The sequence below is a fragment of the Mytilus californianus genome, unplaced genomic scaffold (genome assembly GCF_021869535.1).
Source record: "Mytilus californianus isolate M0D057914Y unplaced genomic scaffold, xbMytCali1.0.p SCAF_10, whole genome shotgun sequence".
Taxonomy (NCBI): Eukaryota; Metazoa; Mollusca; class Bivalvia; order Mytilida; family Mytilidae; genus Mytilus; species Mytilus californianus.
In genome coordinates this window covers 79,361,801-79,385,459 of record NW_026262582.1, presented here as the reverse complement: position 1 = coordinate 79,385,459, position 23,659 = coordinate 79,361,801, and the positions used below count along the sequence as shown (strand labels likewise).

Sequence of the window (23,659 nt, the reverse complement as noted above, 5' to 3'; positions counted from 1 at the left end):
TATTCCAAGCATCAGTTTGGGTGTCACATGTTGCAGATGATCTGCCTTCCATTCCGGAGCACCTGAGATCTACCCCCGATTTTGGTTGGGTTCTTTTTGCTCAATCTTTACTTTTTTATGTGATGTTTCGTCTACTGTTGTTTGTCGTTTTTCGTTTTATGCCATAGTGTCGTCAGTTTGTTTTCGACTTAAGGGTTTGAATGTATCTTTCGACTCTTTTTTTGGGAAAACAAGCGTATTCATCCAATATATTAATTAAGAGTTCGTTGAAATCGAAATGCAAATCACGGCTTTCTGCACAACAATGATATTGTCACTTTCAAGAGCTGCACATATAAAACATATTCCAGCAAAATAACAAATTTCAATTTCATGCTGAACCGGTATTCAAAGAAATAACTTATCTCTTAACCATGATAGATTTGTCATTTCGGGGCCTTTTAAAGCTGACTCTGCGGTATGGGTTTTACTCATTAATGAAGGCAGTATGGCGACCTATGATCACACCACATCTTATTTTTATATTCATTTCCAATCTTCGAACCGCGATAGGATAATAAGCCTTAATCAGCAGAATTTTTTTTTTGCAATTTTTTAAGATCTTGATATTACGTATAAAAGGTAACAATAACATTCAGAATTTTAACCATATGTATCAAAATGATAACAGCGATAAATTACAAATCTATGGGACAGACGCTCTCACTTCTACATGTTCTACATACTGTATAAAATGAAGTCTGCGCTAAATTATATAATATAGGAACGACACGTTCTCTTTACTGTAAATCTGCATACTGTATTTAAATAGTTAAGTGCTAAATGATATATATATACCGAACCAACACATTTTTTTCTACATACTGTATAAACATAGGACAGCACTACTTAATACAAATATTGGACCGATGCTAGCTTTTCTTCGGACGCGTCGGATTTTTACGAGCAAGCTTACATTGTACTATTTGTAGTCTGCATGCAGACATAACACCGTACTTGGAATCATCATTCGGTATCCGAACCTACCAGTCTTTGATTTTATTCCTAAGACCATTATTTAGACTCCGAATCTACCAGTGTTTGCTTTTATTCCTGAATACCACATACAAGCTTGGCAGAAAAGCTATAAATTGCTCACTTGGATGTATTTTGAGCAAAGAAGTTAAATGTGCTTTTTTATCAGAGGCAAAGTAATCACTAATTGTGAGTACCTTCTTTAGAAAAGTTCTACTTGAATGTTGTCATTTTCTTTCACTATTTTACTAAAATCGCAATACCCCCTAGCATTACAATGTTAACTATCAACTCCGCTGGCGGCCTAGTTGAAACCATCAGGGAACTTCAATTAAGTTTCGTTGTAATAAGTATTCCAGAGGTTGTTTGAAAACTATATCTATCGAACTCAGTCTTTTTGGGTCTTATAATTTTTTCACCACAACAAAAGTAGCAAAGGAACATCTGCTATTAACAAGAAAAGCACAATGTATCTTCTGCGAAGGTTTAATGTAAACTTTGTCCTTTGTTGGTGGACGTTCTGAGTTTTCGATCCGCACCCGAAGGTTCTTACACTTATTAAAGACATCCATAAGTACATACAGATCAAGTTCGGTTTTAGTAAATTTTCAGCATTAATTTAAAAGAGGATTTTGAAAATTAAATTACAAAAGGATATCACGATCATGTATGTGGACGAGTCGAAACAAAAGAAAACTCTAATATTATATTGTTATGAGATATATGCAAAGTTTTGGTTCATTCAGTAAAGTGGTTACCAAGAGGAAATCCGACGGCACGAACACTGATGGCAAAAACTCACATTATCTTCGGCCAAGTGAAATAATAAAATCAGAACAGCATTGAATGATAGTTTTATCAGACAAAAAAATCCTCTTCACAATAGTAGACATACTGTATTAATTGCGGTCAGTGCTGAATTATATATTAATATATTTAGAATAGACACTGTCCTATCACTAATCAGTTCAATTTAGATTTCACAAAAAAAAAAAAAAAATGAAGACCACTGACAACTTGTTTGTACTTAAATTTTTATACGACCGCAAAAAAAATTGTGTGGTCGTATATTGGTATGACGTTGGCGTCGTCGTCCGGCGTCGTCGTCGTCGTCCGAAGACACATTAGTTTTCGCACTCTTAACTTTTGTTTTAGTGAATGGATCTCTATGAAATTGTATTGCAAGGTATCATACTACAAAGGGAATGCTGGGATTTAGTTTGGGCGTGATGAATCATAAGGGGGTTCAAAAAAATGGGGGGGGGGATATGTTTTTCCTTTTTATTTTCTTTAAAATTTTCCATTTAAAGTTGGTTATGTTTTATTTAAGGAATAATTGTAATATTTTTTCTGTCTATGAAGAAATGACATAAAAAATGTGGTGCACACTGAATAACCTGCGTAGCGGGTTATTTTAAAGTGTGCACCACATTTTTTATGTTATTTCGAATAGGCAGAAAAAATATTACAGTCATTTCTTATAATTTAATTCTAAATTTCATTTTAAACCGGAGTAAACCATAAAAAACGTTGATGACGTCACGGTCACATGACAAAATTATGTCTATGAGCTGATAAACAAAACAACGTCAACCAATCAGAAGACGCGTTACATCCAAAATTAAATTATTTATAGATAAAAGCAAATAATAATGATATGGTTTGATTTCATCAAAAATTGAAATATTGGGGTTCTTTGATATGCTGAATCTAACCGTGTATTTAGATTCTTAATTTTTGGTCCCGTTTTCAAATTGGTCTACATTAAGGTCCAAAGGGTCCAAAATTAAACTAAGTTTGATTTTAACAAAAATTGAATTCTTGGGGTTCTTTGATATGCTGAATCTAACCATGTATGTATTTAGATTTTGAATATTGGACCATAATAGGTAAAATAAAAAAAATTAAGTTCTTAGACCACATTCATTCTGTGTCAGAAACCTATGCTGTGTCAAATATTTAATCACAATCCAAATTCATAGATGTATCAAGATGGAATGTTGTTTCCATACTTGCCCCAACTGTTCAGTGTTCGACCTCTGCGGTCGTATCAAGCTGCGCCCAGCGGAGCATTTTATTCATAAATAAAGATATATAACTTGGTTAGAAACAGATGTGTACATACTGCACTGACTTGCACAAATATTTTGGTTCAGTGTGGCGTAAAACTTTACTTTTTATCGTCAGGTGGAAGAAGGATGGATTATGTGATTAAATGCATGTATTCGATGAAAAAGTCCATACTTAAAAAAAAAAGAACTATGTTACTGATTACCTTGATGTAAATTGAAGAAGAATTCTGCGGAATTCTTTGAAAACTTTGAGGCGAACCCTATTTAACCGTAAACCGTTTTATGAATAGCAACTCATTGTTAATTAAAAAGAGTAAGACGTTCTTGGTTGAAAGACACACAAAATACAATATCAAGTAACAAGAACATTATCATACAAGTGAGAGATTTAGCTAGCTATAAAACCAGGTTTAATCCACCATTTTCTAAATACGAAAATGCCTGTACCAAGTCAGGAATATGACATTTGTTATCCATTCGATGTGTTTGAACTTTAGATTTCGTCATTTGTTTAGGGACTTTCCGTTTAGAATTTTTCCTCGGGGTTCGGTATTTTTGTTATTTTACTATGCGAAATAGAGCAACTTGCTCGAACAAAATAGGATCTATTTGCCATTTGCTGAACCACTTTAACAAACTGCATCAAAGTTATTACATTGACAGTAATATAGGTAGTATGAAAGAACTGCAATTTTATTTACCTGTTCCTTTATTATTTTTTTGTTCCTTCTAATCTTACATAAAATTTTTGAATTTTGTATATAGATATGTAGAGATCGTACAACAATGAACCGGCTAGAAACATTAACAAAGTACGCATTAAACGATATTAAATTTTGAATTTATAATTTTTTCTCACCTTGGTAGCATCATTTAGAATATCAACCGTATATGACGTACCCATTTCTTAACTCGTACGATATTCAAGAGCTTGTAGCTGCTACTCAAACTTTGTAAACCGATGTCTGTGCTTATAAATAATGATGTCTTTTGTCTCGAAAGGTACATTGGAACGTACCAAGACCTAGTATTCGGTGTCTACAAAACAATACACAATGGGACTGAGAGATATATTATAGCATGAATAGGTGCTGACTTTATGGTTCATTTTATTCACTTTACATGATTCCCTTTATTTGTCTTTGTACTTTTGATAGTATGACTCTTTCTGGGGTTCCTATTTCGTGCATAAAGATTTCGGGTTTTAGGCATCGAACGTTCCTGATGCGGGTGGAAACAGAGGTGCAAAATATGATAATTATGGTGACCGCATTTATCTCAGCGTAAAAAAAGGATACAACATATACAGCTACGTCTGTGTCATATCTTGATAAGCATCTATACATTGACAATGAAAGTTTGTTGGAAAGGGATCTCTACCATAATTGTTTAATGAATAATAATGAATGCAATTTCATATAATAACTAGATAGTAGATATGAACCTAGAATCACTTGACATGCAGGCCGTCACACAACAGCGATAGGACCATCACACTTCATCTTGAGCATCGCACTTAAGTATACCTATCGCATCTCTGAGACTTACAAACCTACTAACTTATCATATCCATTCCATGGAAAAACTGACCAACTACATGCTTTCCATACACAGGAACCTGATGTTCAGTGGTTGTCCTTTGTTGATGTAGTTCATTAGTGTTTCTCGTTTCTCGTTTTTTATATAGATTAGACCGTTGGGTTTCCCGTTTGAATGGTTTTACACTAGTCATTTTTTGAGCTCTTTATAGCTTGCTATTCGGTGTGAGCCAAGGTTCCGTGTTGAAGACCGAACTTTGACCTATAATGGTTTACTTTTACAAATTGTGACTTGGATGGAGAGTTGTCTCATTTGGACTCATATCACATCTTCTTATATAAACTGACCAATTGCATATATTCCCTGCATGTTTTTCATATTCATTTTATCAGGATCGTGATTCCAGTACACTCATATGTGAAAAAAGGAGTATTAGTATCTACATATTAGGTCTTTGTACAGTGATCTAAGTTCTCATAAACCTCAAATTCATGAAACAACTACTTTACTGTGATGCTTTCGATAGATTTACAATTTTGGTGCAAGGTGATTCGCAGGAAATATCATTCGGTGTCTGACCTTTTTTATTACACATTTTGACATCAACAATGTTTTGGAGTAACAGTTCTACTGTCTCTACGTGTCCTACTTCACATGCCACATACAACGGAGACTCCCCATACCTGTTACACTGACTGAGAGATATCTGCATTGTTCAACAATAACAGATTTACTGTGTTTGTTTGTCCTACTTCACATGCTACAAATAGAGGAGACCTCCTACTTCTATCATATAGGAATACATCAGCCTTGTACTGTATACGTAGTAACAGATTAACGATATCAGTATGTCTTTCGTTAAAGGCAACAAACAATGGGGACTTTCGATAACTGTTACATTGAAAAACATCAGCATTGTAATTTAGTAATAGTTTTACTGTATCAAAATGTCCTCTTTTACATGCAACATACAATATTGATTATTGTTAAACTGAGAGATATCAGAATTGTTCAACAGTAACAGTTCCGCTGTCTCTCTGTGTCCTCTTTCACATGCCACGTACAGTGGAGACCTTCTATAACTATCATGTTTGGATACATCAGCATTGTTCTTTAATAAGAAATTAACTACTTCTGAATGTCCTCTTTCAGATGCTTTAAATAAAGGTGATTTACCTTCTACGGCAGCCCTATTCACATTACATTGAATAGTAACAGTTAGAAATTGAACGAAATCGTAGAAACCACCTGATGCTGAATCCATTAAAGGTGTTGTATATCCATGATGACTTCTGTTATCAAGAATCCTTAATATTTGTTTAGCTTCAACACTTTTTTTTAAAAATAGGCGAGTAATCTATCAATAAATGACTGATATATTATTGTGCATTATGTATTGTACTTGTAGTAACACAATGCCGTAAGTCACTTAACAATCTTCCGAAATAGTCTTCCTGTGTGTCTTCCGATATTATTATACAATCGTCATTGGATTTAACATCTGTAATGATTTCAAGCAGGAAATGGTAACGAATGAATATAGGAAGTGAAAGTTTTATGAAACATTCTGTAAGGTTCTTGCCACAGATTACAACTGCCGTTTCATTGATTTTGTCATGTATCATTTTATACACATTACCTGTTCGTTTTATATAGGTCCCATCTAATGTAGTCAAGCTTTTCTTGACCACTCTACTAAAGAGGCTTTGGGAGATTTGTTGTTATTTTCTATCACACTGGTTATACAGCTTAGGGAGATTTGTTTTTATTTGATAGCGTGCTTGTAATACAGCCCTGTGAGATTTGTCGTTATTTTCTATCATGCTGGTTATACGTGCTTTGTAATTTGTTGTTACTTTCCAGATACCTTTTGCTTATATACTACATTGAGATTTAAACGAGACATTTAATGCTTAGAAAAACGTAGAAAAAAGTCCTACTCATGTTCATATGCCAATCAGCGGTTATGAATATTTGTGTCCTTTACGTATTTTAGTATTCATTAATTTGGTACATTTTAAAAGATCTTAAACTTTAAGCTAATTCCATTTCCAAGTTTGTTAACTTTGGACACTGCGCTAGACATATTGTTAACAAAATGTTTCCATTGTTGAAGATAGTAAATTAGTATCTCTAATACTAATCCTTTTATTTGTTTAGCTTTGTTTCATTTCGTTTGGTATATTTTTGTATCAATAAATATACCCGCATTTCTTATGAGACTATTCTTTGTGAGATGAAACCTTTGGGATTATAATTTTAATTGATTTTCGCCGACTAAGTTATACGACGCCATCCCAATTCAAAAAAGGTGTAAATTGTTTAATTTAAATGATTTTTTAAATTTAATAATCGGCTAAATAACCATCAATCATGTAACAAGACCAACAAAAACTGTCCCCTCACAAACATATTTGGTAAAAAAACATCATTTTTATAATGATACTTTCCAAATAATAGAAGTGAACACTGAGTGGGACACTAAAATGAGACAAATAGAGAAAACTTTTGGATCCACCAGCTCCATACTTTAGAACCTGATGTGCTTTATGAAAGAATTAAGAAAAACTAATTATATAGCATCATCCTTTATATCTCTGCTCAATAGGGCGTTGCAAACTTCAACCACAATTTGAACTGTGTTACAACTCTTGATTCTACTGACGAGAAAAAGGTAACACTAGGCCACGAAGGCAGTCTAGGTGGTCGATTTGTCTTGAGCGATGGACACAGTGCATGCGATGTTGTCATGATATCCTAATAGCATGAATTCGAATTCCGTCGAGGGAAGAACAAACATTTGCTTTCTCAAATTTGTAGATTGAACATTGCTGTTGCTATTTCTTTACCTATGTCAATTATAAAATTCTACAATTATACCAGGTTAAATCTCAATGTGCTATTCAATTGAAATTTTAGTTAGTCTTTTCAGTCTCTACTGTAGATACCTTACCTACGTCATTTTTAAAATTTAGAATTGTACAAACGCTGCTGTGTTCGGTTTTAACCGTATAAGTTCAAGATCGTTATAGGTAAATAACAATAGATTGATATGATTCATTTTACATCATAATCCTGCTGATGAAGGATATATGTTAACCGAAATATTTTTAGATTACGTTTAATGTTTTTTTATGTTTTTTTTTGTTTTTTTGTTTTGTACACGTTTTTATATAAATATATCATTCTATTATATTCACATGTTTTAATATTTCGACATTGTATGTTGGTCGAAACGAAATAAAAGATAACAAAGCAGGTATAATAATTTCACATTATTCTTTTTAATTTTGAATTAAACTTTCATTCTGTTCTAAACTCATCTTTTTACAAACCAAACAATTTGTCAAAAGAAACTAATCGTTTCATAATATCTGACAAAATGGTGCTTCGTTTTCAAAATAATTTCTTTGATTCCTTCTCAACGCATTTTCGGTCATTCTTGGTTTAAATTTGTTTTCAGTTTTCTTTATTTGCTCCAGTAATTCTTTTTCCTTATTCTTACACTCTGATTTAAGTTTTTTGTTTGCTTCTTCGAGTTGTTTTTGTAGATTTTTTTTGTCTATCTCCGATTCTATATTCTTCGATTCTAGGGCATTTTTTAATTCAAGAACAATTTCTTTTTCTTTCTCTAGTTTTTTCGCGTATTTATCTTGTATTTGTTTTGTTTTTGCTTCTGTTTCTTCTTTCATTTGCTCTTCCTTTGCCTCCTTATCATCTCGCATCCTCTTTTGTAGTGCATCTTCTACTTCTTCGTACATTTCGTTTGTATAACAAGATCCGCCATTTTTCTCGCACATCGACTCTACCATTTTAAAAAAGGAATCAACTTGCTCTGATTGAGATTGTCCAACCGCTTCATTGTTAAACGCAAGGAATCTATCCCCGCACTTACCAAGTATTGTTTTAAGATACTCCGGAACAGTTTTAACGTGTTGATAAATCGATATATTTGATTTCGAAAGATCATCCTTTCTAGTGAAAAGTACAATCATATAGCAAAGAACACCTACACCAAAGTGATCAACATAATGTTTGACTGTATCTTCTTCTTCCTGCGTAAATCGACCGACACTAACAACAAGGACCATTGCGTGAAGGCCAGGTGATGTCATTGCAATACATCTTGTTATCTCCTTAGTAACAGTTTCATTCGTCGTTTTCGTATCAAATAAACCGGGTGTATCAACTATAACTATGTTTTTCCCTTCCCGTTTAGTATCTCCGAGTTCACAATGTTCCGTTACTGAAGAACCACTAGGTTTTGATAGAAAACGATTGCGACCCAAAAGACTATTTCCTGTTGCACTTTTCCCGTGTCCTGTTCGTCCAATAAGTACTATTCGTATTTCATTATCTTCTGCCCTGACTGTCGAACCTACAAAAAGATGAAATGTATTTCATATTTTTAGCATATTGCATTACATGTATATTATAATTTAAAAATAGTTAAACATCCTATTTGCGGAATAATTTTTTTGGGGGGAGAGGGGATCCAGGATTATATAAGACAGGTTTTACCTGTGAAAGAGGACAAAGTCCACATACATAACTAATGTAACACTAATTTTACAGTTACATTATTTTGACTCTTATCATGCTTATTACAAAGGCCTTCAGGTTTTTTACATTTTACATTTAACAAAAAATCCCTTTCATTATTAGTATTTAATAACATTTGAAATATCCTTCATTTTTGTCTTTGTGACATTGGGTTGTACAATAAATTAATCGTTTAACCAAATGGTAAAAAAGAAAACTAGTTCCAAGGATATTTTCTGTTCAAAAGAGCTTTAGATACTGAAACGTATCCGATGTTGACTTAGCTGTTAGGAATTTTATTCATGATGTCCTCTTTAATGCAATAAAGAGAAGGCTATCTTCAAATTTTTCAGATAATGTTCTTTTCTCCGTTTTTCAGAATTATTATAATTAAAAATATAATAATTTATACCTTAAATGACAAAGATGCAAATTGGGCTTATTATTACTTAGTAATCTTCCTGTATCCTTGATACAAAAATCTGTCTGCTTCATGACGTGAGTTACTTTCTTGACAGGACCATTCCCGATTAAATTTTGTCAAAAGTCTGATAGATAGATAGTTTATTTCTCATTAAACCATACAAGTACAAAGGTTACACAGAAGTTCAAAATATGTCTATAAAATATTAGATGTGATTACATAAAAGGTATATATATTTTAAAAAAAATAAACAAATACATAAATAAAAATAGTTAAATAAATAAAAATATAAGAATACAAAACAGATAGATAAACATGTTTAAAGAAATAGTTTTAGTTTTTAATATGTTGAAATTATAGTTGAGAAGAAGGAGATATTTAACTGTTGATAAGCTGTTTGAGTGTCTTTGGGTTTTTTTGAGTTAGACAGTGTCTTGAATTTAAAAAAAAATTATGTCTGCTTATTAGTTCGTTTGGTATCAATATTTTCCATTCATCTTCTAAAGCTAGGCAAACAAAAATACAGTGATATTCGTCTCCTATATCTCCATTCTGGCATATAGAACACTTTCTTTCACTTCTGTCAATATGATACCGTCTCCCCTTTTCTATTGATATCAGATATTGTTTATGAAGCGTCCAAATTCATCCCTTTCCAGCCGAATTTGTCCGGATTATCCCGTTCTCAATCCGATTCTAATCCGATTTGTAATTTTCACATAGTAAAAAACGACAGAATCTGTCCTGACATCTTCCTGATTCTACCGAATGGGATACGACAAAGATCAGACAGTGAGCAGACACTGAACCGACGTTAAGCAAAGATATCCGTTAGAAAACTGTCGCCATATTCGGGATCATCAGGCACTGTCGGAACATAATCATTACACAGTTTGATGTACCGCATTGCAAACGGCTTTGTCAAGACTCAGTCGTATTGTGTTCATTTATCGTCGGGACTCTGACGTGGGTATCATGGTCGAATTCCGTATAAATACCGGGACTGATCCGACCGTGTAAGGGCTGTATAGCCAGTCAAGGTCGTTAAAAACTTCCATTTGTTGTTGAATGGTTTCGGTAAAGACGGTTCGCATTCGACTAGATATGGATGCTATCTTGACTCAATCGGCAGCAAACAGCAATGACAATTTTCTCCAGATCATGCCTGTTTCAAGAACATTGTTGTTATTTAATTCGATACAGCAGAATCTGTCGCGACATAGTCACGATTGTAATCCGAAATTGGATGAGTTTCCAAGGATGTTACCGGACGCACCTTACTGTCGAGGGCGCTTGGCCGAGCTCTTCGGACCATTCCAATCTCTATGAATATGTTACAATCGTATACGACTGCGCTCAGACAATGATAGGACATTCCACATCATTGAGGATAGTGTTCCGACTTTTTCACTTTTCGTGTCTTAGCGCTGTCTGGTCTCAAACGGGGGCCATAATCGGCACTGTGTGGTTGCCACATAATTCAAGATTACCAATCTTCCGATAGACGAGTGTACCACACTATCGGTACACCACTGAGGTTGATAAATGATTAAATTATTAGTTTGCATCAGATTATTATACTAGATAGATGGATAATATTTGTTGGACAAACAGGCGGTAGAACATTCTAACTGTCGGACGGTCAAGCTACTTGCAATATAACCCTACTTTAAGAGTGGAGGTAAACTAAAATGCCAGTTATATGAATTCAAATTGATGTAGGATATTGCTCTACCATAGAAATGTCGTCCGGGTTATATAAATGTAGAGCACAGAATATCTAATATTGAAATATTAACATATATCTACAAAGTCATACAATTTTGAAATTGCAATGTTTTGTCTGCATTATTCATGTTATTCTTAGCACTCTTAATTTGTCTACATGTGTCTTAAGTGTAATAAATTTATGTTGGAAGAGCTAATCTTAAAGTCTTTACTGTTTTATTTTTATTTTGATAAGAGTCTGGATTAGTCTCGACCAATTCTTGACTGTCTTAAATTTGTCTCGATCTGTCTTGACATATTCTTGACATTCTTAATAATGTCTGAATATGTCTCGACATATTCTTGACATTCTAAATAATGTCTGAATATGTCTCGACACATTCTTGACAGTCTTAAATATGTCTTGACACTATCTCAACAGTATAAATTTCGCCTGAAATGTGAACAGACTTATTCTGCACTGTTTATGACATTCTATTGCTGTTATATACTCCTTTTTATTATGGCTAAACTAAACTTTGAAGAATCAAGGATTAATTTGGTATAGTAAGATACCCTTTTGGTGCAACTAAGTTGGAATACCCTGAATAATCCCCCATGACAATGATGTAGTTTAATTTTGATTTATTTTTATTAAACATTTAAGTAATTGTTTTCACTTGGAATATAAGTCGAAGGTATTGACAAACAGCATTTAGATTGTTGCCGTTCGCAAAACTGCCAGTCAAATTTGCTTTACTAAAATAGGTGTCTTGTATCTCTTTTGGACCCCACAATTCATCTTTTGGGTTTGTGTTGCTAAAAAAAGAGGGGGGGGGGGGGGGGGGGCTTTCGTTTAGATCAAAAAATTTGTTCCCATCTTGATTCAAAAACCTTATTCATTTTTTAGAACAACCCAAAAACATTTTTATTCAAATTTGAGTGTTGAATTTAATATTTTTTTTACCAAAAATAAATATTTGTGATAACTCCTTCCTGAAAAGAAAAAAATGTTTAGATCTATATTATGCATGTCTGTAACGTTTGAGAACCATTTCATAAGACCGATGATTTCTATAGAAATCATTGATGGGACCCATTATAAATACATTTTTTTTATTATTCCTGGAGTAGATAATAATTTTCTTTTAATCTTTGGGAATTATTCAATTTGTTTTTATGTTAAAATAATTAACTTCATAATTTTGATGAAGAAAATCCATTTCAATTCAATTGTTTTTATCAAAATGATGATTTTCATTTTCATCTATCAACAAACTTTTTAAATTGTAGTGGCATGGTTGGTCAATTGATAAGTTGTATGGCTGATTACAGGTAAAGCAATAACTTCTATTTGACAGTTGCGTGTACTCTGGGGTGTGGAATACCTTAATTTTATGGGGAACATCCTGTCCATGTGTAATACTTAATATATTCCAACAGATGACATTACACAATTTTTTCTTCTGTTAAATGAATGATTTGTATATCATCATAATTTGCTATTTATATAAACCACATTTTGGTATAATAATTATTTACCATATCAACATTGAATATTATGAATGTAGAATGAAATATGTCTACAGTATGATTGGTTTGAATCATTTAATTTATAAGATTTAGGAATCAAAATTTGTAATTATTTAAAAACCCACATTGAAATTGTTTTATGTCAACACACCCACATTTGAATTATTTTATACTTTAGATTTCATAGCCATATTTGCATTTGTAAAAATATTTATATACCCAAATTTTCAATTATTTTACATGCCCAACTTTTATTTTTGTTGTAGAGAAGTGTAACTTGAAACAACAGTATATCATATAAAGAGAAATAAAGATTAAAGTTATATCATGAATATTGGTCATGATTTGTAAAACTCGGAACTGTCAAGTAAATTTAAGACACGATTCAAAATGTTCAGAATATGTCAAGCCATACTGAGAAAAAGTAAGAATGTCGAGAATATGTCGAGAAATTTCAAGACAGTATTCAAATGTCAAGAATTTGTCAAGAAATTTTAAGACCATATTCAGAATGTCGAGAATATGTCGAGTAAATTTCATACAAATTTAATATAAATGAGAATTTGTCAAGAAAAATTAAGACACAAGTCATACTTTTGGAGAATGTCGAGTAAAAGTTCATGCAAATTAAGACAAAAACTGGTCTTTTCAGACTTTTAGACTTTTGAAGTGAAGGTTATCGGAAAAAACTTGTTGTAAAACCTTCTTTTTTGTATAAAATCACTGTAACAGTTCCAATACATTTTTCAACTCAAAGTTGTATTTGTTTTTCATCCAATTTTCATAAGAAGCAACTCTGTTCTTTTTTCATTTGAAAAGGTAGGTATTCATTATTTTTGAAACTTTTCAAAATTGACAAAAAACATCATGAAATAATTTAAATAATCGTAATTTGAATGTAATGGTAATGCAGATATGAATTAGAATAGGTATTACTTATGATGTAAACATTGATTGATAAGGTTATAATCAGAGTTTAAATTATAAGTAAAAAATAGTTACATTATAAGAAATAGACGTATGCAGAAAAAACTATTGTTAGTGAAATGAAGAAGTAGTATTTCAAAGGGTCAGAAGTTAAGGTTTACAAAGAAAGGGGTTATAACCAGCAAATTTGCATATGCATTGTATGATCATTGTTACTACAAATACCGATAAATTTTATTCAATTCTTCAATTAAAATAGAAATAATACTCAAAAGACTGTCCTAATTGGGTTTCGCTAATTTGTCTTGACATATAAAAATAACCATTTAAAAATCATTCATGTTTAATACAGAATACATGCAGACAATGCATGATATACGCATTCAGACTTTTTCAGTCAGATTAAAGACTGTTAAGTCATACAAATTCAAGAAAACATTGATTTTTAAGATTCGTGGGCCTTTGCAGTGTATATGTTCCAAACGGATGAGATTGCATGATAATTGACAATAGAAACCATGTAAACTGTTAATATGCATACCTCCAAAATGTTTTGAATAACGATCTTCGACTCGTTTCTTCCTGATTTCTTCCCACATAATACCTAAAAATAACTCAGTTATTCAAGTTGCAATACACAAATCAAAACGATTTTGCTTACTATACTATATCAGGAAGCTATATACTATTTTAGCACCTGTCTTGGATAAGATTTTATCTGGTGTTTTAATATATCGTTCTTTATATGTTTTAATTGTGTTTTTTTCTGTTTATGTGTTTCAGTGTTTTTTGTTTGGTATTTTTTTTCTTTTCTGTCGGACCACTAATACATATATAAATGAAACTATTTGTTACTTTACATTGCTCAAATTTCACCACTTTCTCTTTTACCATTAAACACTAGCTAATTAGTCAGCCAAATATATATTTATACGTATTTTGAAAGGTATGTAAAACTTTTCGATTTAAAACATGGAATTCAGTGCGATAAAATGACAGATATAGTTACTATTATTTAACCCAGCCACCAAGTAAGTCTTCAGAATGTAAAACTTCTTTTAAATTGATTTTATTAGTGAATTGCATTGCTTAACTTTTGTAATCCACACTGAAATGACATATACATAAGTCAGGTTTATAGCATGCAGGAGAAGCTTACCCTAGTAAACACATCCTCCATCGCGCATTTTTTGGTGTTATGCGATTACCTCAGGTATATTTATTCTTCTTTTTTGTAAACTCTAAATGGATTTACGAAATATAAACATCTGTAAGCTTACTCTACTTAACCAATGCGTATTATATTAAGTTCCCTTGAAGGTATCTCATTGGTTAGATTTTCAATATTTTATTGTTCTATACAAAATATTGAATTTATATTTGAAAATGGCGTAATTTTCCAAATATATATTCCAACTCATAAGACTAAATGTCAACGTAATGGCTTGCAAACGAAAACCGACGAAAAGAAGAAAAACAACACTCTACAAACACTACATAGAAAACTAAAAACCGCACAACACAAACACGGAAAGGGTTAGCAGCACCTGTGCTACATGTGTCAACATTGACAAAGTTTTACTATCGTGTATAAGGTATAGCAAAGTCATGAATCCGTTGAAAAAAATTAAAAACCTAAGATAAAGCATCAACATTGAATTTCTGAATTTAAACAAATAATATTGATTTTTCGTTTTAAAAAACCTTCACATCTGTTAACCTTAACTCTGAAGGGAATAAGTTAGAACAAAACTGACGTGTCCAAATAATGTCAGCGTTAAGTTACCTTTAGGTACTTAATTTTGATGTTTTGTTGAGATTATCTAGAATCAAAAACACATATGTTATAGTTTTCATGTTAAACAGCAAAAGAATATTGCTGGTCCTTTCGTTAACACTGACTTGCGTATGCAATTAATGACAATATTGGGACATCTTATTGTATTGTTTATTTAAATCTGACGACACTTATCCAAAATATCATTAATTGCAGAACTACTTCCTTAAAGCAGTTCAAAATCAGCAAATGTGACCTAAAGAAAGATATTCAATACCCTATGAAAATGTTTATCATATAACTGAACAATTGGTGATACTCACCTATTTGTTCATCGTGTTCCTTAGTTTTCTGGAAAAAAATATTGAATAAAAAACATTTTACTTGAAGCTGTATTTGAAATATTACTATAACAGTAAGGAGATAATCAAGTCAATCAGTAAAACTTTAACATGTTTAACGTAAAGTGGAATTAAGATGTCTATGTTGGCTCATAACAATAAAGTAGATTTACTAATTATTTCAGTTAACTTCACATTTTCAACCACAATATACAGTTATGACATGTAGCCGATAAACGGAATAATGGCATTTTTTATACTGATTTCATCTGCTCGAAAATCAGTCCGCCCTAGCGGGCTCGCTTGATATTATTGCTGATAAAGTCAGTATCAAAAAACAAAAATGCCATTATTTCATATATAGCAACCAAAATAAATTATAAATAGACAAAAAGTCAATACCGTTTGAAACGGAATATTCGATAAGTAGTTATATATATATATCTATATATAACAAGACTAAATTGAAAACAACGTTCAAACCTATGATTGCGTTGGATAAAAACCGCAATTTTTATGCGTGTGCATGCAAAACAAATTTCTTTATACATATATAAAATTTGTTTTGCATGCACACGTATAAAAGTTGCGGTTTTTATCCAACGCAATCATAGGTTTGAACGTTGTTTTCAATTTTTGTCTTTATATTGTAAAAGTTCATCTCGTTTGATGTTGTTAGCACGAGAAAAACCTTTATCAATGTCTTTTCTTTTGTAGCCTCGATGTTTGAGGTGACCGCGAAGTTCTTGCAGCCGTCTTTTTGCAGTATCGTTGGTGGAGCTAATCCGATAAATGTTTCATTCGTGCTAACAACATCAGCCGAGATGAACTTTCACAATATAAAGACAAAAAGGTCGACAAGAGGGTGCCTTTTGTGTTGACTTACCATCCCAAATTTGACAACCTATCACACCTAATCCGCGAAAATTAGAAAGAAATCGAAAAACATCCTAAACTATCCAAGATCTTTCCCGAGCCACCTGTACTAGCTTTCCGTAAAGTAAACAAGTTAACAGCTTGACCAGAAATTGACAAGAATGGCCAGTTTTCATGTCGAAGGTTTGTAGTTCGCGGCTTCCTCGACCGAAAAAAAAACTTGCCGCTAAAGTCCAAATTGCCACAATGTTCATGAAAATTTCCAATCCCAAGGATATTAGTCGTCAAAAATTGAACATAATAAACAAATAAATAGTCGACCGGTAAGTTATCATTATACACTTATGTGAAGAAAATTATACAATTATCAGCAGCCATAAAGAAAAAGAAGTGCTAGTGTCATGTATGTTCACCAGAATGATTGACCTACGTAACACAATATAAATTAGCTACATGGCAATTGGGGTATACGAAGTTAATTTGCAGACATCAGTGAATATAACTATACAAAACGCTTACTATACAGCAATAAAACATGAACGCCACCAAACTCTAGGAATAAACTCAAATGTTCTATAATAGTAAGGATTTTTTGTTCCACTACTTACAAATCAAGTCTTATAAACTCATACGTATTACATGGAAATAAGTCGTTAAGTCAAAAAGTATATCATGTAAAGAAACGGAATACAATCTACCAATTGTTTAATTCTATGACTATATTCTTTTCCAGTTATGACATATAATATTCCATAAGATGGATTGACTTTTCTAGCATATATCAATTACGCTTTTTTGAGTGTGTTGGGTATTTTATGGTTACAAATGTTGTTTTTTTTTTTTTCATACATTTTCTAAGTTTCTTATCTTTTCCTGTAAACCGTTTTCTAAATCTTGTAATTCTTCTTTCACTTTGAAAATTTGAATGTCTGTTTCAGTTAAACCATGTTGTACATATTCTCCGAGAACATGAATTTGTTGACGTATTTCATCCGCTATCTTAGCACCAAGTCTTGTTTCACTCAGAAAATAGTTCTGACCTGTAAAGAAGGACAAAATATTTGATATTCAGGTAAGGCTTAAGAAGACCTGTTGCAAAAATATACTAATAACTAACTATTTGTTTAGTGTGTTGAACAACATGTTGAATGACGGTTGCTAACATATTGTTTGATGTAAGTTCCTATGATTGATGTTTTTGAAGTATACGTTGTGTTGTCTGTGATATGGATCACATCAATGTTGTTGTGATTGATATGGATCATAGCAAAATATTCTGTGTTGTATGAGACATTTTAGGTTGTGTAGGTTTTTGATGACCAACGCTGTGTCATTTATATAGTATGTGTCATGCGTGAGTTGGATCTCAGAAATATAATTTGTATTTTTTATGTCGTGAATTGTGTCTATTATATTGATCAAAATATAGTTTTGACCCTGTTTTTGAACATCACTGATGGTTGCGATGAATCTGTCCAGCTATAGTGTAATGGGAAGGTGGTTTAAACTTGCACGATATCAAACTTCTTATTCAAAATACATCGTAAAGGGTGACATGGAACGATATGCCTCCCCATGCGATTGATGCGTTCAGTGTATGACAAAAAAACCAGTTCATCTGAGGTACACATTGCGTGGGGAGTTTGAACCCTAGTTTCTAAATGATTTCTTAATTTCTAAATGGGAAATTTCACATAAGTTTATGTTATAATTTCTTTATCGAAGCAAGAAAACTGATCTAATTATACTCTCGGTGACTAGCATTCCATCAGCAGCGTTATCGACCCAGATCTTCTGTTCATTTTCATTAAAGTCCTTACAGTTTGAAAAGTTATTAATTACTAAGAAACTTAACCTTAGAGTGATTTGTATGTATACTGCATACAAGATAAAAAAATAAAACGTTTAACAAGGTTCATTTATCAGTAAAATACAAAAACAAAAATGACTACAAATGACAACGCCGACGAAGGAATGCAGCATCGCTATTCCTCGCTTCCGCTTCCACATGTCGAAGCCCTCGACAAAAAATAAATTTTGCAAACACTATATTATAATTATTAGATACCGTTTGTTACCCATGTTTTGAGTTCTCCCAAGATTCTTGCCCTTTCGGTGTCACTCAGACTAAGATCCTTGACGAATTGGCCCATTATATGGAAACAATTTCTATATTTTTCTCTAGTCCAATTTCTAAAGTCACAATGCGCCCAGGAATTGCGTATGTCCACTCGTATCTAAACAATTGCAAAATAGTTAGTCAGTTTCATAAAGGATGCCAGGAATTCCGTTTTAGGATCTGTGTTGTTTTTAATTTTTATAAATGGCCTTCCTTTATCTAATCCTAATCATACCACCGATTTATTTGCTGATGATATCACCATATCAGTCATTGGACAAAAGTTGCATCAGTCAAAAACTTAATACGGTTTTACAAGATATATTTTGCTGGTGTGATGACAATAAAATGGCTGTAAATGTATCTAAAACGAAAGCTATATGTATTAGCTCTAAACAGAAGCTTTCTGTTACATCAGATGAAAACATTAATCTTGCCATAAATGGACAACAAATCAAAGAAAGTACATGTGAAAAGGTTATAGGTATTTTTATTGATGCATCTCTATCTTGGTCTTCTCATATTGATCATATAATAAAAAAGTCAACTCTTCTTTAAGTTGACTAAAAAGGATAAAGAATACTTAAATCACAAAGTTAGAGAACTGTTTTATAACGCTTACTTTTTTCCTCATTTAGATTATTGTTTTTCAATATGGGGAAACTGAAACAACTTTCTATTAGATAGTTTACTAAAACTGCAAAAGAGGGCAGCAAGAATAATTTTAGACGAACATGCTTACATCAAACTTCAAGCGAATTATTATACGAATGTAACATTGTGCCGATTACACAAAGAATACATTATCATAAATCATTACTAATGTATAAAGCAAAGAATGGTTTAGCTCCAGAATATTTGTCAAGTCTTTTATCAGCTTCCGAAACCAAAAATACAATACGAGATTTTCATTTCAGATAATATTATAATTCCAAAACCAAATACAGAGTTGTATAAGTCTATAGTTTCTCGTACAGTGGACCAAAAGTTTGGAATGCTCTTCCTAATACAATTAAAAATCAAACACAGTATCAGAATTTAAACATAACTACAAATATATGTATTTTAAAAATTACCATGATATTTGTACTGTAATGCCATATAATAATTGTTTATTGAATTTAAATTGCATCTTTATTTATCATTATTATTGAATTTGTATTGTTTATTTTTGATGTAATTATTATTGTATTTAGAGATCTTTATTAAAAATTGGTGCAATCCAAATGAAAGCGGGACGAAAGATACCAGAGGGACAGTCAAACTCATAGATCGAAAACAAACTGACAACGCCATGGCCAAAAATAAAAAGACAAATAGACAAATAAAAGTACAGATGACACAACATAGAAAACTAAAGCCTAGCAACACGGACCCCACCAAAAACTGGGGGGGATCTCAGGTGCTCCGGAAGGGTAAGCAAATCCTGCTCCACATGTGGCACCCGTCGTGTTGCTAAGTTACTCTCTCTAAATAAAGATTTTTTGTTAATTTCCATTACCATTACACATATTTTGATATATTAAAATATATACTATGGATTATATGGTTATGCTCCTTGGATCTAGTTCAGATGCAAGTACTATCAAAGGACTCGAAGAGTCATGCAATTAATCGACTATTAAACTATCTCGAAAACTCATACCTTAGCAGCATCAATCTGTACACTCGGAGGAACGGTAACTGATGTTGATTACAATATATTGAAAACAATTAGCTCACAGCTTATCTATTACTAGTTCATTAAGTCATCTCGAAAATAATACTAAATATATTAAAATGTTTACCTTGTCAGCATCAGTCTGCACAGTTTGTGGAAACGAACTGATGTTAATGACCATGCTAAGCAGAGCAGACGAGTCACATGACTCATCAATTGCCGAGTAATGAGCCAAATGAGGCTTTAGGAACAACTTTGACAAATCCACATGGCTTGTTACTTTATAATTATATCTCTGGTAATCTCCTTTCCATGCGTTGTTAATCTTTTTCTTCGGTACTTTCCTGTTGTCGTTTATTGATTCATAATTAAGAAAATATTTATTTGTTCCCGGGTATTTCTTTAGATATGTATGATAATCCTGTGTATCAATGGAGTCGCTAAATACCAATGATTTGTACAAATTAATTATAATAGGATCCACATATTTTCTCAGCAGAGGAGAAATAATCGTATGCAGACATATCCCAATAATCAGCCACCTTTTCTTTTCGTTATTCAAATCTCCTGGGGGACCTGGAATTAAATCAATGTATGAGAGGTTGAGCACATGAAATGGACAAAATCTAAATGAATCATAGTAAATATATATATATATATATATATATATATATACAAGTCTAAATTGAAAACAACGTTCAAACCTATGATTGCGTTGGATAAAAACCGCAATTTTTATACGTGTGCATGCAAAACAAATTTCTTGTTAGAGGGGTCCATATACAGCACAAACAACATTTTCCAAAAGACCAAAAAAGTAAAAAAGTATATTTAAACAAAACGCAATTGACTTACAGGTCGAACAACAAATGTTCTTAAACCCTGCTGACTGCCATTGGCGATTGCCAAATAAACGTATCACAAGGTGTAATAAATGAATCTTAATTATAAATTTAATACCAAACAGAAAACAATAAACTTGCGGCAAAGATGGTATACCGCAAACAAAGGTGCAAAGATTTTTGTACACCATATCCGGATTTCGACAATAAATGTCTCTTCAGTGATGTTAGGAATCGAAACGGTATTTGGAAGGCCATATAATTTACCTCAATGTAGAATAGACTCTTGAGTCAAAATAGGATGAACGGATCATATAAACCCGAAGGCAAATATAATACAAGCCCAACCGAAAAATATATAAAAGTCTGAATTGAAAACAACGTATATATATACATATGTGCTGTATTTAGACCCCTCTACCAAGAAATCTGTTTTGCATGTACACGTATAAAAATTGCTGTTTTTGTCAAACGCACTTATAGGTTTGAACGTTATTTTCAATTTAGACTTGTTTATATTTTTTCGTTTGGGCTTGTATTATATTTGCCTTCGGGTTTATATGATCCGTTCATCCTATTTCGACTCTTTCAAGATTCAAGATTCTATCCTAAATTGAGGTAAATTATATGGCCTTCCAAATACCGTTTCGATCCCTAACATCACTGAAGAGACATTAATTGTCGAAATCCGGATATGGTGTACACATTTTTGCACCTCATGTTTGCTGTATTCCATCTTTTCCGCAAGTTTATTGAACTCTGTTTGGTAATAAATTAATAATAAGATCCATTTTGTTACATCTGGTGGTCCGTTTATTTGGCAATCGACAATGGCAGTCAGCAGGGTTTAAGAACATCAGTTGTTCCACCTGTTAGTCAAATGCGTTTTGTTAAAATATACTTTTTTACTGTTATGGTCTTTTGGAAAATGTTCTTTGTGCTGTATTTAGACCCTTCTACCAAGAAATTTGTTTTGCATGCACACATATAAAAATTGCGGTTTTTATCCAACGCAATTATAGGTTTGAACGTTGTTTTCAATTTAGACTTGTATATATTTATACTATCCTCTGGCCTTCCATTACAAACAATCGTACTTGTCCTTGTAATATCTTTTTTAAAAAAGAACAACTTATTGGTATAATAGACTGGTATCTTATCAAAGTAAAGCAAACTAGGGCACACAAAAAATATAATATGTTTACCATTCTACATTAACAAATATGAAATTGATCGCCTTAATGGTTACGTGGCAGCGTACTTGCTTTGAATGAGCCTGGTAGGTTATTTACCCTCCAAAAACTTTAATATTATATGATTGGTAAAACAAATACTAGTAACGATATCTAGTTACTTGTATGGAGAGATTATGGAAATATCACACAATCTAAATGGAACGATTTTACGTAAACTTGCAGGTAATTATAATCTAAATCTTCAAAAATATAAACAATAATTGCATCAACTGTATCCTTGACTGATTTAAAGTTGGAATTATTCAAAATGTTTTGTAAGCAGTTATAAATTGACATGTTAAAGCTATGCACACGTTTGCAACCATACATTTTGGACTAAGTAAACCAACTCATTGCTTCCTTACCCAATTTCTTGTGATCGTGATTAAGATGCCAAGCTAGATCAAACGCAACAATTAAAATCGTTATATGCTATTTTTTTCTCTTAAACATGCGGCACTGTCGATTAAACAGGAAAGACTGATCAGAATGTGTTAAGCGAGGATACAAGTCTTTCCATTCATTATTTTCTTGTTTACTAGCACTTTAAAAATCCAGTGCTTTGTGTCGTTCCGATACAAGGAATACTCATATAAGATAAACTCTTTCTCATGCAGAATTGCATGTTTTATTTGCAATGCAAATCAATTATCATAATGCAAATAGGTCTGCATGCTTAACAATAAGATTGCACGTGTTGTTCAAAATCTATTGGGTACCTGTAATCATTGGAACTTTATTCTGATCGTCTTGTATCTGTAAACCAGGTGTTGTTATCAGTTTTAATGGACTAATTGTAGCTTGCGCGTTCATTCTGTTATGTTTAATATAACATTGATTTCTTTTCGTTTAAACATTTATCTTTGGTAGATATATTCTGTCCTTCCTAATATTAAACAAGAACTGCAAATATAATAATACATACACAAGCTATAATTTCAATCCCAACAATTATCATATTATACATATTTGATATATATATCGTGTCTGGGCTTCCAAATCTCTTCTTCAGAACTTTTGTTTGCTAAAACGAGTTTGGTGAATTGCTTTC

General features: G+C 32.3%; 2 protein-coding genes across 2 annotated transcripts in view; one reads left to right on the top strand and one right to left on the bottom strand.

Moving 5' to 3' along the window:
* Window positions 1–23,659, top strand: part of LOC127718596 (uncharacterized oxidoreductase YtbE-like) — a 470,207-nt gene that overhangs the window by 15,762 nt on the left and 430,786 nt on the right. The gene's annotated exons all lie outside the window — the stretch shown is intronic.
* Window positions 7,891–23,506, bottom strand: LOC127718586 (uncharacterized). The gene is made up of 7 exons (XM_052224652.1): window positions 23,328–23,506; window positions 20,659–21,107; window positions 18,821–18,989; window positions 17,602–17,792; window positions 15,859–15,886; window positions 14,300–14,362; window positions 7,891–9,003 (listed from the first exon to the last, which is right to left on the bottom strand). Exons 1-7 carry the CDS (start codon window positions 23,419–23,421, stop codon window positions 7,991–7,993), a joined length of 2,007 nt encoding a protein of 668 aa, XP_052080612.1. The 5' UTR covers window positions 23,422–23,506; the 3' UTR covers window positions 7,891–7,990.

Coding starts and splice junctions, on each gene's coding strand:
- LOC127718586 (XM_052224652.1), bottom strand. CDS start 23,421: ATGAACGCGCAAGCTACAATTAGTCCATTAAAACTGATAACAACACCT. Junction 15,887..17,601: donor AGATAAGAAACTTAGAAAAT/GTATGAAAAAAA, acceptor ATTTTTTTCCAG/AAAACTAAGGAACACGATGA. Junction 9,004..14,299: donor TTATTCAAAACATTTTGGAG/GTATGCATATTA, acceptor ATCTTTTTGTAG/GTTCGACAGTCAGGGCAGAA.